Source organism: Diabrotica virgifera, chromosome 7 (genome assembly GCF_917563875.1).
Source record: "Diabrotica virgifera virgifera chromosome 7, PGI_DIABVI_V3a".
Classification (NCBI taxonomy): domain Eukaryota; kingdom Metazoa; phylum Arthropoda; class Insecta; order Coleoptera; family Chrysomelidae; genus Diabrotica; species Diabrotica virgifera.
Window position 1 is genome coordinate 173,513,037 of NC_065449.1, and position 15,917 is coordinate 173,528,953.

The window sequence follows — 15,917 nt, forward strand, 5'->3', positions numbered from 1 at the left end:
GCGCTAGCTGGGGGTTCAATATATAACTTTATTTTATTTTGCATTTTACTTATATACCCTAAAGGCAAGTTTTCCGCGTTATAGCGATTAAGAAATTAAACATTATTGTTTTTCGACCCACCCTACTGGTTATACCTATTCCCAGTAGGGTGGTTCGAAGATATAAAACAAATATATAATAAGAGCATATACTATATTGATTTCACATACTTTTAGTAGTTAATTCATTACATGGTATGAGAACGAAATTAAAACCATCTGGCCTGCTTAAAAAATATGAAAAATTAAGGTGTTTCACAATTGTTTGCTAACTTCGATGGCATTGCGCGACCGGAAGACAAATTAATTCACGTCTATACCAATGGCAACTTTTGTGCACTATAATATAGCGATCTAAAATAAAAAAAAAAAGTTTTTTCGAACCACCCTAATTCCAAGATATCTAAACATTGCTTCCTGCTTTATTATTTTCTCATCAATTACGATTTTACATCGTAGTGTGTATTTAGATGTTGCCATACATTTGGTTTTTTCTGCTGATATTATCATATTCTATTTCTTGGCTGTTGTATTGAAGATGTCAACAGATGTCAACAAGAACTATTCGAATTATTTAATATAAATATTCAGAAAAGAGTATTAAACAAATAAATGCGAGTACAGTTTTTAGACGAAGCAATATTCTATAAACTAAAACGTTTATTTATAAACAAAATACAAAATTTTGAAGTCCGGTAAATTTAAAATGGTTTTAGGAGGATCATAAAAGTGGCATAAAAATTGAGCAGGGATTGCTGGAATTCGGATAGTTGGTCCACATTTTTACGATGGAAATTTTAATTTTACTTATATCTACTTTTTTCGTTTGTAGTAATATTTAAGATGAATAAAATCTGCGTTCGAAAAATAGGAAGTCCTTATAAAATATTTAAACAAATCTAAAATCTCTACATTTTGCTCTATTTTAAATTACCTTTTCATTAAATTTTATGTCACTTTTGTGACTTAACATCTTGCATACAATGAATGACATCTTCTGAACCTAGAAGAAAATATGTTACAATACTATAAGTCCGTCTAGAAAGTATCTGGAATTTTATATTGTCCTAATTTTAATAAATTTTCTTTTTGTAACATTTTAATATCAAGTACAGTCGGAAAAATGAAAGAATAGGGCTTTTCATTCACAGTCATTTGTTTCGAGCTTCTGTCATGTGTCACATAATATTAATATATCTACGTCGTACGTTATTGGTATAACCAATGATACAAACCAAAGACGTATGACGTAGATATATTAATATTATGTGACACATGACAGAAGCTCGAAACAAATGACAATCGATGAAAAGCCCTATACTCATGAACGATCACATCAATCACTTATTTTGTATTTGCTGTCTTTTTCTATAAATAACAAACGTTTGTCATAGAAAAAGACAGAAAATACAAAATAAGTGATTGATGTGATCGTTCATGGGTATTCTTTAATTTTTCCGACTGTAGATTGTGCCGATAATAAGTTATGGACAAAATCGCATGACAACACCATCTGTCAAATACTGTTGTTTGTAAATAGACTTAAGATTTGTGAAATAATGTCGCAAGTAGAAAAAAGGAAAGTGGTGGAATATTTGTATAGAAAGGGTGTCCGAAACGTTAAAAAATTAGTGCAATTGGCTGAAGTCGGAAAAAGTGCAGTGTATGAGACAATAAAGATAATAAAAAATGGCATAGATATGAGACATAGACCAGTTTCGGGTAGACCACGTAAGATTCGCCGAAACAATTTAAATGCTTTAGTAGCTTTAGGACGACAAAATCCGCGCCTAGTGTCTCGAAAATTAGCGAACATATTTGGAAATCAACGAAGAATAAAAGTGTGCCCAAAAACTGTCCGCATTTCACTGACAAAGCAAGGCTACATATTAAGGAATCCAAAAAAATCCCTACAATGACACCTCTGCAAAGGCAACGAAGAATAGATTTTTGTCAACGTTTTCGAGAAGATAATTTTAACAACGTCTTTGCATCTGATGAAAGTTGTTTCCAGCTTGGTGCAAATCATCTAAAAGTTCTATCAAGGGAAAATGTTACCGTTGAAATTTTCAAATTTCCCACTAAAATAATGGTTTGGGGAGCAATATCTCAGCGTGGTGCAACAGCTCTCTGTATAGTTAATGGTACTGTTGATAGTGCGAAATATTGTGACACCCTAAATGGTTTTCTTCTTGGAACGGCTCATATTATATATCCAGAGGGGTGGCGTTTTCAGCAAGATAATGCAAGATGCCATATTTCTGCTTATACTCAAGCTTGGATGCAAGAACACGAATTGGCAATAATTCCGTGGCCAGCAGCATCTCCAGATCTTAGCCCCATTGAAAACATATGGGGACTGATGAAGATTGAAGTGGAACGAGCAGCGCCACGAGATTAAGGAGGTTTGATTTGGTTTAAATTTGCCAAAAATTATGGCCTTGACCTAGTTTCTGGTGTACCTGGACGTTTAGTTACGTGTTTAGATTTAAATGGAGGTTGTATAAGTAATTTGAGATGAATTATTTGTTGAAATTTTATATTTCAAGTGATAGAAATAAATACCGTAAAATTATAACTCTGCTTTTTTTTTCGGATACTTTCTAGATAGACTATATTATCGTTTTATAAATACAGATTAGCTTGATATGCCGCTTAACATTATACACCGCATAAAACTTTATCGCATGGTATACTTTTTGGTAGAAAAAAAGAGGAAAACTCATCTACAAAAAAAACAGGAAAACTCATTTACAAAAATACAGGAAAACTTGAACAAAACCTGCTATGCTCAAATTTTTGCTTTCATCCAATTCGTTTGACACAATTAGGTAACATCATATTGTAGTGCCTCACTGAATCAGTACTTTCGTGTACTATAAAATAAATTGAGTTATCTATCAGCAACAATTTTTCGAATTTGTGTTATGGTCTTATCGTAGTAAATCTTGACATATTTTTTCTTAAAGTAGTTTCATCTGAATTGTTAAATATTTTTTGTGAATAAATTAAGTAAACGTAATCCGAAGATAACAAGGTATATCAAGTGTCATGGTTAAAAATTTGCTTTTCGATTTTTTGAGTCCCTAAGAAGTGCACCATTGACAAATGCCCTTGTTGACAAAGATACAGAAGCGAAAATTTTACAAAACATAAATAAGAAAACAAAACAGCAGGACTTTTTAAATATCATCTAGAGCAATAAAAATCTACGAACCGACAGAAGGTCCAATCTTTCTAAATATGGCCGGTTATAACTTATTCGACAGAGATAAGGCCTGATACAAAAAGAATAATTTTATCTTCTTCTTCTTCTTCTTCTTCTTCTTTCTAGCATGATTGATCATGCTAGTAAGTTACTGCCCGTTAATTGCCATCAAGTCTTCCCCGGACGATAAGGTCCAGCATTCTCGCCATCATTTTGGTGGTCTACCCTGTGGATTTTTACCTACTGGGTTTTTGCTCTTTTAACGAGTCTGCTGTCCTCCATTCTCTTTATATGTTTGTTCCGATATCTTCGTCTCTGTCTTAGCCACCTTCCTGTGTCCTGTATTTCATAGTTTTGTCTAATGTCTTCACTTCTTATTCTGTCACGTAGAGTTTTGCCTTGGATAGTCCTTAGGGCCGGTTTTTCAGTGCTGGGTTAACCTATTTATTTTTCGGTCATCGAAATATTCATGGTTAATCAGTTTTTTAGTACTAGGTTAGAGCTTAAACCCGTTTAAGTTAACCAAGATTTTAACCAATCCTCGTTAGGTGGTTTAACTCCGGATTTTGTGGTTACCGCTTGCGCATGGGTGCAGTGAATCCATCAGGGTCAAATTATGTTTATTTTGACTGACAGGAGAGATTAGTTGGGTTATGTTATTTTTATTATGTTTATATCGCGGGAAGTATTCTAAAATACCTCCTTATTCTTATAAATAAATTATTATATATTATTATCGAAAGTATATATTTAAATAGGAAATAGGAAATATATTTAAATATATTATAACTGTAACAGGTAGGTACAGTCGGAAAAATGAAGGAATACCCATGAACGAACATATAAAACACGCTTTATTTTCCTGTCACCGTGTCACACAAAAAATTGGCAAGCGCAAGTACATGTAATAATTATTATTAATGTACTTGCGCTGGGCAATTTTATTTGTGACACGGTGACAGGAAAATACAGCGTGGTTTATATGTTCGTTCATGGGTATTCTTTCATTTTTCCGACTGTACCTATGTTTACACCTACAGTAACAGGATTTAATGCATGATTCCTAGTAATATTTTAAACAGATAATAATTATACCGCTCCGAGCTTCGCTGGTATCGCCACCTACCTACAGGATTACTAGTATAACTTTTACCGGAAATTTTCTGGAAAGAATAAAGTGTTGCCTATACTCTGTGAGTTTCGCTGGTATGGCTGCTATCGCCATCTAACGGTTGACTAGTGTTCCTATTTCGGCCGGAATTTTAAAGAGGAGAGTAGAAAAGCAAATAATAGTTATTTCAAACTTATTATTTAATTCTTATCGTGTAATATTTACAACGTAAAGAAGTAATTGGATTGTAATCGATAATTAATAGCAGTAAGTACAGAATTTATTATTCATTGTGAATATTTTTAAGATTTCGCTTATCGTTTTGACGTTTATGTTGACAACTAATATTAGAAAAAATTTATTCTGCAAAAATGTATAATAATTTAATATAATTATAGTATAATACTTCTTAAATATTAACTTATGAATGACAGTTAACGGCATCCTACGTTTGCTGTGATTGGTCGTTATTTTCACGCATTCAAATTTTGTTTCAGGATTGGATTGTAAAATTGAAACCGTCAAAATTCGAGAGTGTGCTAACTGATCCTTTAGCTCAAATTTTTCTACCGTTTTAAAATTAAAATTTTGTTTACTTACTTTTTTCTAATTGCATCAATCCATTTTTGTCGTTGAATCACCTTATGCTAGGGACAGGAAAGTTGTAGAATACACAGTTACTATTGTAACCAGTATTTCGACACTCTTTAATACAACAACTTTCATGAGACATTTCGTGAGACATGAGAAAGCTATAATATGCAACTCTTAATGCAGAACGTCAAAAATCAAATTTCCAGTAAAGGTTTACAAACTTGTCACTACTGGCGCTCGCGAATTTGTAATTATCCCCTCTACCTACGAGCTCACAGCGTATACAGCAAAATCATTATTTAATAGTTTCACTTCTTATTTCCTGGTCAATCTGTTCAATAGAGATAAACACCGTGGTCTTCGACAAACGAAATCGGCAAAAAAGTCTAAATCGCCCCAGTAATTGTAATGGTATATTCTGTTATGAAGTCGATGTAGACGTTATGAACTAAATAAAGATTTCGAACTTGATATTAAATTAATCATTTTTATAAATGTGGTTATGAAATTGTTTTCTTATTTATTTTTTTGTCAAATTAATCATTATTTCTCGAATTGCACATGCGCAAGTACAGTTACTGCTGCCAACAGAAGAAAAAAAGTGGTTAGCTAACCGAGATTTTCTTAACTTGGTTTAAACCACTGAAAAACGCTAGGAGGGTTAAAATATTGGTTAACGTTTAAACTAGGTTAGCTAACCAAAATTTTCACCTGTCACTGAAAAACTGGGCCTTAGTGTTCTCATTTCAACTGTTCTCATTATTTGTATCGTTTTATTTGTATCTGGTCGTATTTCTGCCGTATATGTTATAATTGGTCTTGTTGTTGTTTTAATATATACAGGGTGAGGCAGATAAAGGGCCTATTAGAAATATCTCGAGAACTAAAGCTAAGAGAATCTTGAAAATTTGAATAAAGGGGTTTTGAGGTATGAACTATTTAACTACAATATTTTCTTCTCTTTGCTACTTCCGGTTATACCGGAAGTTGATTGTAACTTCGTTTTTTTAAATAGGACATGCTGTATATTTTTACATTTTTTGATTCTCTTCGATTTCTTCTTTCTTAAAATATAAGGTTTTGTAATATTATACAGGGTAGGTTAAAAGATAATTACGTTTTCTTATTAATTTCGTAGCAATATTAACACCCTGTAGGATTGTAGTAGATTGTTATAATAAACTCTATTAATGTTCAAATGATTTTCAATATATTCTACTATTGTTAAGAGTTATTGGTATAGTTAAACTTTTCATTTTAGTATACAGGGTTGGTCGAAACTCGGAATGAGTATTTTCTGAGTTTTCTTAAATGGAAAACCCTGTATTTTAGTATTGTAATGAAATGTTATTTTATGGTACTTTTTAATTTCTTAAGCATTCTCTATACCTAACTTCTTTAATTTGTGAGTTATTGGTGATTAAACCCAAAATTAATTGCAACACAAAATAGGTGAATATGTATTAGGTTGGCCGTGAAAATATTCAGTAACAAATAATTTTTTGGAAATAAATACATATTAATCTATACTGACACTTAAAATTGCCAATAGTGGTTGAGGAATCAAAATACAATCGAAGTTAAGATTGTTGGTGCGATTAACAATTAAGCACAAACTAAAGCAGTTAGCTATAGGGAATGATTAAGAAGTAAAAAGTACCATGAAATATCATTTCATTACAATACTAAAATATGGGGTGTTCCATTTAAGAAAACTCAGAAAATACTTATTCCGAGTTTCGACCCACCCTGTATACTAAAATTAAAAATTTAGCTACACTAATAATTGTTAACAATAGTAGACTATATTAAAATTCATTTGAACATAAATAGAGTTTATTATGTCAAACTACTACAATCCTACAGGGTGGGAATATTGCTACGAAATTAATAAGAAAACGTAATTATCTTGTAACCTACCCTGTATATTATTACAAAACCTTATATTTTAAGAAAGAAGAAATCGAGGAGAATCCAAAAATGTAAAAATATACAGGGTGTCCCATTTAAAAAACGAAGTTATAAGCAACTTTTGGTATAACCGGAAGTACCAAATAGATGAAAATATTTTCATTAAATAGATCAGTCTTCAAAACCCCCTTATTCCAATTTTCATAATTGAATTGTCTTTAGTTCTCGAGATATTTTTAATAGGCCCTTTATCTGCCTCACCCTATATAGTCAGTAGCATTAGAATTGTTACACCCAGAAGGAATCATTTCTTGAACTTAATTTTTTGGCAGCACAATGACTAGGTATATTTAACCTTTAACTACCCGCGCATCAAGTTATAACATAACTACACGCGTGGCGTACTTTGTACGCCACAAGAAAATACACTTAAAAACAGCGGATTTGTTTAATTTTTTTTTAAATACACTTAGTTGTTTGTTGTAAACCTTATTCGGCATCAGCGAATACTTGGAGGTCCTTTTCAGTAAGCCAATTGGGATTTATAACTGGAATCATGAAATAACTGGATTCCATGATAAATAAAATTACTAATAAAAAAATTTTTTAAATGTGATTTTTTACAGGAGAAAAAGTATTGTTTAAAAAGAAAAATATATTTTTTGCCATAATGACTAAAAAACAATTAAAATATGTACTTATATTACGACTTATAGTAATATAATCCTGGGGTATTTGTCCACCACCGGAAACAACAAATAATAAAATGTAAATTACGATCTTTCCAGAACGCCGATTATAACGAAACTAAAACCAATTTGTAAAGCACATTCCAGTGATAGGTTAGAAAAATAAGCAAGGTCAAAAATTAAATTTTTAAATATATTGCCAGTAGAATTCTTATATCTGGCGTACAAAGTACGCCAGCGCGTGTAGTTAAAGGTTAAAACATGCTATGATAACAATATCAATGTTTTATCTGTTATAGTTTTTGTAAAAATAAAGTTTTATCTTTAAATTTTTTTGTGAAAAGACCAATTTATAAAGACCGATTAGTACAGATATTTTTAGTTATGATTCCTCAATCTAATTGTATTCAGTGCAAGAATATGCCTCGAGTTCGAAGACACCAAAATTACCACCATTTTAGCGATTTTGACAGGAGGAGAATTATTGCCTACAGAGATATGGAATTGTCGTATCGCGAAATTGGCCGTCGTGTTAATTGTACGGCAATGACGGTTATGCAAGTGTGTCGTGTATGGACAAACGAAGGTAGAGGAACACGAAGAAGACCAACTGGTCAACCGAGGCGTACCACAGGGCGTCAAGATAGGCGCTTTAGACTCCTGGGTCTGAGAGACCGTTTTGCTACTACGCGTCAAATCGCTGATCAATGGTTTGGAGTAGAAGGTAGACTTATTACTAGACGTATCCTATACCGTCGTATTTAAACCTTTGGACTGGTTTCATTCCGCCCACCACGAGTGCTTTCTTAGCAGCCTTTCCATAAGGCAGTATTCAGTGATGAATCGCGATTTTGTTTAGGTATGCATGATGGTCGTAAGATTATAAGACGCCGCCGTGGAGAGCAACGAGATATCGGGTTTTCTGTTGAGAGGCATCTGCACAGCACAGTTGAAGTAATGATTTGGGGGGTTAATGCATATGGTAGCCGATCACCACTTTTGTTTATTCGAGACAGTATGGCAGATGCGCGTTGTGTTGATGACATCTTACAAACCAGTTTACTGCCTTATTTAGACGGCCGTCGAAACGCCCTTTTTCAGGAAAACAACGCGCGTTCCCGTATTTCTCGGCGAACTATAGACTTTTTCCAAGAAGCTGGTGTTAATTTTTTGCCGTGGCTACCCCTTTCACTGAGTTTAAATCCTATCGAACATGTGTGGGATATTATGGGGAGGAGACTGCCCACTTTGCACCATCCTCCACACACTCTGGCACAGTTAATCCATGAAATTCAAGTTGCTTAGAACGAGGTGCCACAACCAGACATCGATCGTCTCAGTTTGTCAATGCCTAGACGAGTACAGGAGTGTATTCAGCTAGGGGGTCGCCAAACACATTATTAATTTTTTTTATTATAATAATAGTCTCTCGTTTTATACCGCTTAAGTGGCTTTGGGAGTATAGCAGGGTAGTCTGCTATATCTAGGGCCTACGGTATACAAGGAAGGTAACAGGGCCAGTGCTACGTTTCAACCGCCTATTATTATAGTATAGTATAGTTGATCCAAAAGATGGCATAACCCAGACATCCAAAGTGAAAGTTATCCTTCAACACCAAATTGTTCTATATGGTCCACACAATGTCCAGAAAAAAGTCATACCATTTTGAGAGGGGGGAGAAATCGGTAAATTCGTAGTTTTTTTAAGTTTTTCGCCAATATTTCTAAAACTATGCGGTTTAGCATGAACAACCCTCTATACAAAATTGTTCTACATTAAATTTGAAATAAAAATGTCCCTATGCATAATCTTTCTAAAATGAATGGTTCCAAAGTTACGGAGGTAGTATAGTATAACTGGTCCAAAAAAAGGCCTAACCCAAACATCCAAAGTAAAAGTTTTCCTCCAACACTAAAATGTTCTATATGGTCCACATATTGTTCAGTAAAAAGTTACACCATTTTGAGCGTCCGGTTTGGGAGGGAGATGGGAGAGAAGCCGGTAAATTAGTAGTTTTTTAAAGTTTTTCGTCAATATTTCTAAAACTATGCTTTAGCGTAAACAATGTTATACACAAAAATGTTCTACATGAAATTTAAAACAAAAAATGTTGTATACATAATTGTTATAAAATCAACGGTTCCAGAGTTACGGAGGGTGAAAAGTCGAGGTTTTCGATACTTTTTATATTTTTTGGGCAATATTTATGATATAACTATACCAAAAACCCAGACATCAAAAGTGAAAGGTATCCTCCAACACCAAATTGTTATATATGGTTCACATAATGTTCATAAAAAAGTCACATCCTTTTGAGCATCGGGTTTGGGGGGGAGAGGGGGGAGAAATCGGTAGATATAAAAAGTATCGAAAACCTCCACTTTTCACCCTCCGTGACTCTGGAACCGTTGATTTTATAACAATTATGTATAGAATCGTTTTTGTTTTAAATTTTATGTAGAACATTTTTCTATAGAACATTCCTTACTCTAAAGCATAGTTTTAGAAATATTGACGAAAAACTTAAAAAAATTACTAATTTACCGATTTCTCCCCCATCTCCCCCCCCCCCCCCAAACCGGACCCTCAAAATGGTGTAACTTTTTACTGAACAATATGTGGACCATATAGAACAATTTGGTGTTGAAGGAAAACTTTTACTATGGATTTCTGGGTTAGGCCTTTTTTTGGACCAATTATACTATACTACCTCCGTAACTTTGGAACCGTTAATTTTAGAAGGGTTATGCATAGGGCCTTTTATATTTCAAATTTAATGTAGAACAATTTTGTGTAGAGGGTTGTTCATGCTAAACCGCTTAGTTTTAGAAATATTGACGAAAAACGTAAAAAACTACGAATTTGCTGATTTCTCCCCCATCTCCCCCCCAAACCCGACCCTCAAAATGGTGTGGCTTTTTTCTGAACATTATGTGGACCATATAGAACAATTTGGTGTTGGAGGATAACTTTCACTTTGGATATCTGGGTTTGGGTCTAACTATACCATACTATTACCCCTGGTTTTACCCAAGGTATTCATTTTATTCAGGCTGAGTCGACCTGGGGCCTATAAACATTTTAAAAATGTCTAGATGTTCTTACCGGCGGTAGGATTTGAACTCCGGACCACCGGCACGCTAGCCTAGCACACTACCACTCGGCTACGCCGGCCCTGTACCTATTACCTATTAGCCTATTACCTGTCAATAAAAAGTCTTCCTAATGTTATCGTTTCATTCTTAATGAAAATGTAACATGTTGCCAAAAAATTAATTTCCAGAAATGATTCCTTCTGGGTGTAACACTTCTAATGTCACTGAGTATATTTTGATTTTGGTTTCAGTATTTAGATAGGTACTTGTTTTTCCATGCGATTTATGTCAGGCATTCCTAGATTCTAGCTTCTTTCATTGTTTGTTCCCTGACCTTTTTGAAAGATTTTCATAGCTTGTTATTTCTGTACCAAGATATTTGAAGTGATTCACCTGTTCCACAGTTTTTGAGTTAATTTTTAAGTCCATTTTATCGGTTCTTTGAAAATTACTAGGCACTTGGTCTTCTCGGTGTTAATGAGCACAATTAGTTCTTTAGCTTTAATACTAAATGCATGCAGTAGCCTTTGGAGCTTTACATAAATGTTTAAAATTACGATGGTAAGAAATTTTAGAGAAAAATACGAAAGGAAGGACATCCTAGACTTCGGCAATGATAGGATAGGAATAACTGAATTCTAGACCAAAATAAGTGGTTATATTACGCCAATTAAGTAAAAATGAAAAGAAAGTGTCCAGAAAAGTAGTTTAAGAAAGGATCGAAAAATTACAGAGTGTATAGAAAAAATCGTAGTGATACCCTGGACATCTAATAGGAAGACATAGGATGATGAAACAGGCAAAAGCCTATTAAATAAATGGGATAAATAAAAAATTACTTACCTCATGAGCTACTGAGTTACATGGTTCAATTAACAGTAGCAGTCTCCATAAGTGTCCAATCATCCATAGCACTTGCAAAAAAATAAACCTATATTGTTGGTTTAAAATCTCAATATATAAATCGTAAGGAGTTATTAACAGATAAAGAGATGCTCCAAATAACAAAATCTAAAAAAAAATAAATTATTGTGATCCTAAAATAAAAACTTAACACACCATTCGCTGAATTAATTTTTTTTTAACTAAAAACATAATAAATAGGCAGTATAAATCCTTTCTTCTGGGGATAATACATAATTAGACTTATTTTATGGTATGTTACATAATATTAATGTTTGTAGTAGTGTAGTCAATGGAGTCTTTACGTACGGAAAAAATCAAACAAGACAAAACATTTTATAATCTTATTAAGAAGTGTTTAATAAACACCTAAGAAGAGTATACAGGGTGAGTCATGAGGAACTGTACATACTCCTACCTCGTATAGAGGCTCCTATGGGGAATAACAAATGACCATTAAAAAGTATCTGCTCTCATTGTTTAATAATATACAGGGCGATTTTCGCATTTTGACAGAAAATTGTATTCGTCATAATTTTTGAACGGTCAGATTGATGTGTCTCTTATTTTGGCCAATCGTTACACTATTACCACCTAATCAACTAATTTATTTAAACTAGAAAAAAATCAGGTCCGGTTTAAAAAAATTAGTTCGTTTAAGTCTTAGAAAAAATTTCACCCTGTATACGCTTTTTGAAAACTCTAATATGAATTTTACAAATTAGACACATAGGCAATTAAAATGGCATATTTATTTTTTTCCGCACACGATTACTTAATTTTTTAGTTCGTTTTAGTCTTAGAAAAAATTTCACCCTGTATACTCTTTTTGAAAACTGTAATATGAATATAAGATTGGATTTTTTTCTAAAGCATAACACAATATGATTCTCGTCTAAAACAAAGTTTATTTAATTTTTACATAACTAATATTAACTAATGAAATACTAACCTAAAACAAAGAATCGACAATTAAATGTTCATGCTTTACATTTCTTATTATAAGAACTTGAATTGTCTTTTAAACTTTTAAATATTAAATTATATTAAAGCAAATTCATTTATGATTGTAATGACAACTTGCCAAGGTCAGTGTCACCACAAAGCTTACATCACCCCCCTTCGAAATGCAAATTTTCTTCGTAAAATTTAGCCGCTAAAATTAAAAGTCAGTGAGCATAGGAATGAGCTTTGTGACATGATACAATCCAATTGATCTTGTTCCACGACCGGTATTTATTTTAAAAACTGAATCCGATATTTTTTCTTCTATTTCAAAGGGACCAATTCTAATTTCATCCATTTTCTTTTTATTTAATTTGTTTCCATAGTCAACAAATACCTTATCTCCTTTTTTAAAATCATGCTGTAACCTGTTCTTATTTAATAAAGATTTATTATATTCATGCGATTTTATTGACCTTTGGAGTGCTATTTTTCTGTCTTCTACCAAATTGTTGGTTAATACATGTTTTTCTTTTAGTTCATGGGGTAACAAGTCTGTAGACTCACCAGATAGCAAATATTTAGGAGAAAATCCTGTTACAGAATGGTTTGTTTCATTATATCTATTTCTACACTCTTCTGCTACTTTTGACCAATTTGTTTTTCCTTTTGACTCATTGATTTTGCATCTTATTTTGTTGACAATTGTCTGATTTAGCCTCTCATTTAAACCGTTTGAAAACGGTGCGTCTACCGCTGTAAGTATTAATTGAATATTTCTGTTATTGAGGTAATTTTTGAATTCAATTTAATTAAATGCTGGATATTGATCTGTAAGCAAGATGTTTATTGTTTCTTCTTTAGGAATTTTTTCTATAAGTTTAATGAAGTCTCGAGCATATTGATTCTTGGAACATAGGATATATGTATATCTAGTAAAGTGGTCAACTAATAGATGTAAATATCGTTTTGTTGATCTTTGTCCTCCAAATCCTCCTATTGTGTCAAGTGACATTATTTGAAAGGGTTTAGTAGCTGGGCCTAATTGCGACATAAAACCATATTTTCTATTTAGTCTTGTTTTGTTTTTTATACATATCTCGCAGTTTTTGCATATATTTTTAATATTTTCTGATAGATTTGGTGCAGTATAAAAGGGTTGTATTTTAGATTCTGTTTGATTTATTCCAGTATGACAATATTTTTCATGTATCTTTTTGATTATCGTTTTACTGTAATCTTCAGTTAGGACTATTTTTTTCATATTTTTCCCACTTTTTTTATAATAAATTCCATCTTCTAAAACCATGTTCTTTTCTAATTTTTTTATTTGCAAATTTTGTGCTTGGTCATGTTTTATGTCATGAATATCAATAATATTTACTGTTCTTAAGTTGTCTTCATAATTTTCATCAACTTCCAACACCGGATTTCTGCTGAGACAATCCGCTTCTGTATTATTTTTTCCTGGAAAATATTTTATTTCACAATTATATTGTGACAAATAATGTGACATATCGCCTAATTCATCGTCAGGTCTGTTTCTTATATTTAACTTCTCTAAAGGTTTGTGATCTGTATAAACGGTAAAATAGTTTCCAATCAACCAATGTTGCCAAAACTTTATGCTCTCTTTTATGGCTAAACATTCTAAAAATATCGCTTTTTTCTTTTTTTGAGATTCATTTATTTTTTTAGAAAAATACGCAACTGGTTTTTCTTCACCATTGTGTTGAATTTGTTTCAAAACTGCTCCTATTCCTATGGAACTGGCATCAGTATAAATAAATATTGGTGCTTGTGGATCATAAATGGCTAGTATGGGTTTGGAACATAGATAATCTTTAATTCTCCGGAATGCATGCTCACTCTGTTCTGTCCAATTGAATGTCTGATCTTTTCTCAGCAATTTATGTAAAGGGTCAAGAACTATCGAGACATTAGGAATGTATTTTCCATAAAAGTTAATTTTGCCCAAAAATTGTCGTATTTGTTTTCTATTTTGAGGAATAGGGAAATCTTTTATTGATTTTAAATTGTCTTTTAGAGGTGAGATCGTATTCTTCTGTAATATATGTCCCAAATATTTAACAGAATCACTTGCAAACTTAAATTTTGTGAATTTTAGCCTGAAACCTTCTTCTCGAATAGCCTCCAGCAATTTTTTTAAGTGTGTGATATGTTCATCAAATGTCTTAGAAAAGACCAGCATATCATCAATGAAATTTACTGCAAATCCTGTCAGGTTATTTTTTCTTATAATATTTCCCAAAATTCGTTGAAATATGGCTGGAGATGTTTTTAGTCCGAATGGTAAACAGGTCCATTGGTAATGTCCTTCTTGCGTTACAAATCCAGTTTTGTGTCGGTCTGTAATTTTTAATGGAATAGCCCAAAAAGCTGAATTTATATCCAGAGTTGTAAAATAATTACAATTTATTGTTTTTGTTATTAAATCTTCTATGAGCGGAAATGGTTGTGATTGAGGTATAATTATTTTATTTAAATCTCTGAAGTCTATGCATAATCTACTTTTTTTTCCTTCGTCCCTTTTAAAAGCTAAGGTAACAGGTGCCGCAAATGGACTGTAAGATTCCTCAATCAACTCATGTTTTAAAAGTTGAGAGATTTGATTTTCTATTTCTATCTTGTCTTGGACTGAACATCTATATGGTCTTTTATAGCAATATTTATCAACTTGCAAATCTATACAGGCTTCATATTTCTTCACTTTGCCAGTATCATATTTATTTTTAGCAAAAATTTCAGTGTAACTATGCAATAATGTGTTTATCTGATTTCTTTGATCAGTGTTTAAATGTTCTGTATCTATATTAAATTTGTTGGTATCTATACCTTCATTAAAGTTCACTGCATATTCTTCTTCTTCTTCTATATTTATTTCCATATTTTCAGTTTGTTTATCTTCAAACATATTTTTACTACTTATTTTGAAATTATTTGTATTTTGTATTTGGATATTTAAATTGTCATCATGAGTCAACCCAAATTTTTGTATTGAATCTAATCCTAGTATTAGATCATACTCAAAGTTTTCATTTTCAAAGATAAATGCATTTATTTTCTTCTTTACATGTAATAACTCTGCATCCAGCATAATCAATCCTTTAGTTTTACCTCCTCCACTTATTGTTTTTATTGTGTCATAACAATAATTAGGTTTTATATTCGTCACCTGAACTAATTTTGAAATTATTAATGTTATTCGTGAACCAGGATCATACAGCGCCTTGACTTCTAATTTATCATTTAACATCACTGAAATCTCAATTAGTGGAGGAAATTTTAGTTTTTTGAATCTTCATTACTCAGTTCAACTTCTAATAATGAATTAGAATTTACGTTTTTATCATCTGTCATTTCTTTTTCATAGTTATACCAGCAAACATTCTCTTTATGA

The 15,917-nt window shown here is 32.3% G+C and overlaps 1 protein-coding gene across 1 annotated transcript in view; it reads right to left on the minus strand.

The window, feature by feature from the left end:
- LOC114330218 (gustatory receptor for sugar taste 43a-like) overlaps positions 1-15,917 on the minus strand; it is a 61,626-nt gene that overhangs the window by 24,133 nt on the left and 21,576 nt on the right. Inside the window, exons 3-4 of the mRNA XM_028279538.2 lie at positions 11,492-11,659; positions 974-1,042 (exon numbers count right to left, since the gene is read on the minus strand). Of these exons, the coding sequence (XP_028135339.2) occupies positions 974-1,042; positions 11,492-11,659 (237 nt within the window). The remainder of the gene's footprint in view (positions 1-973; positions 1,043-11,491; positions 11,660-15,917) is intronic.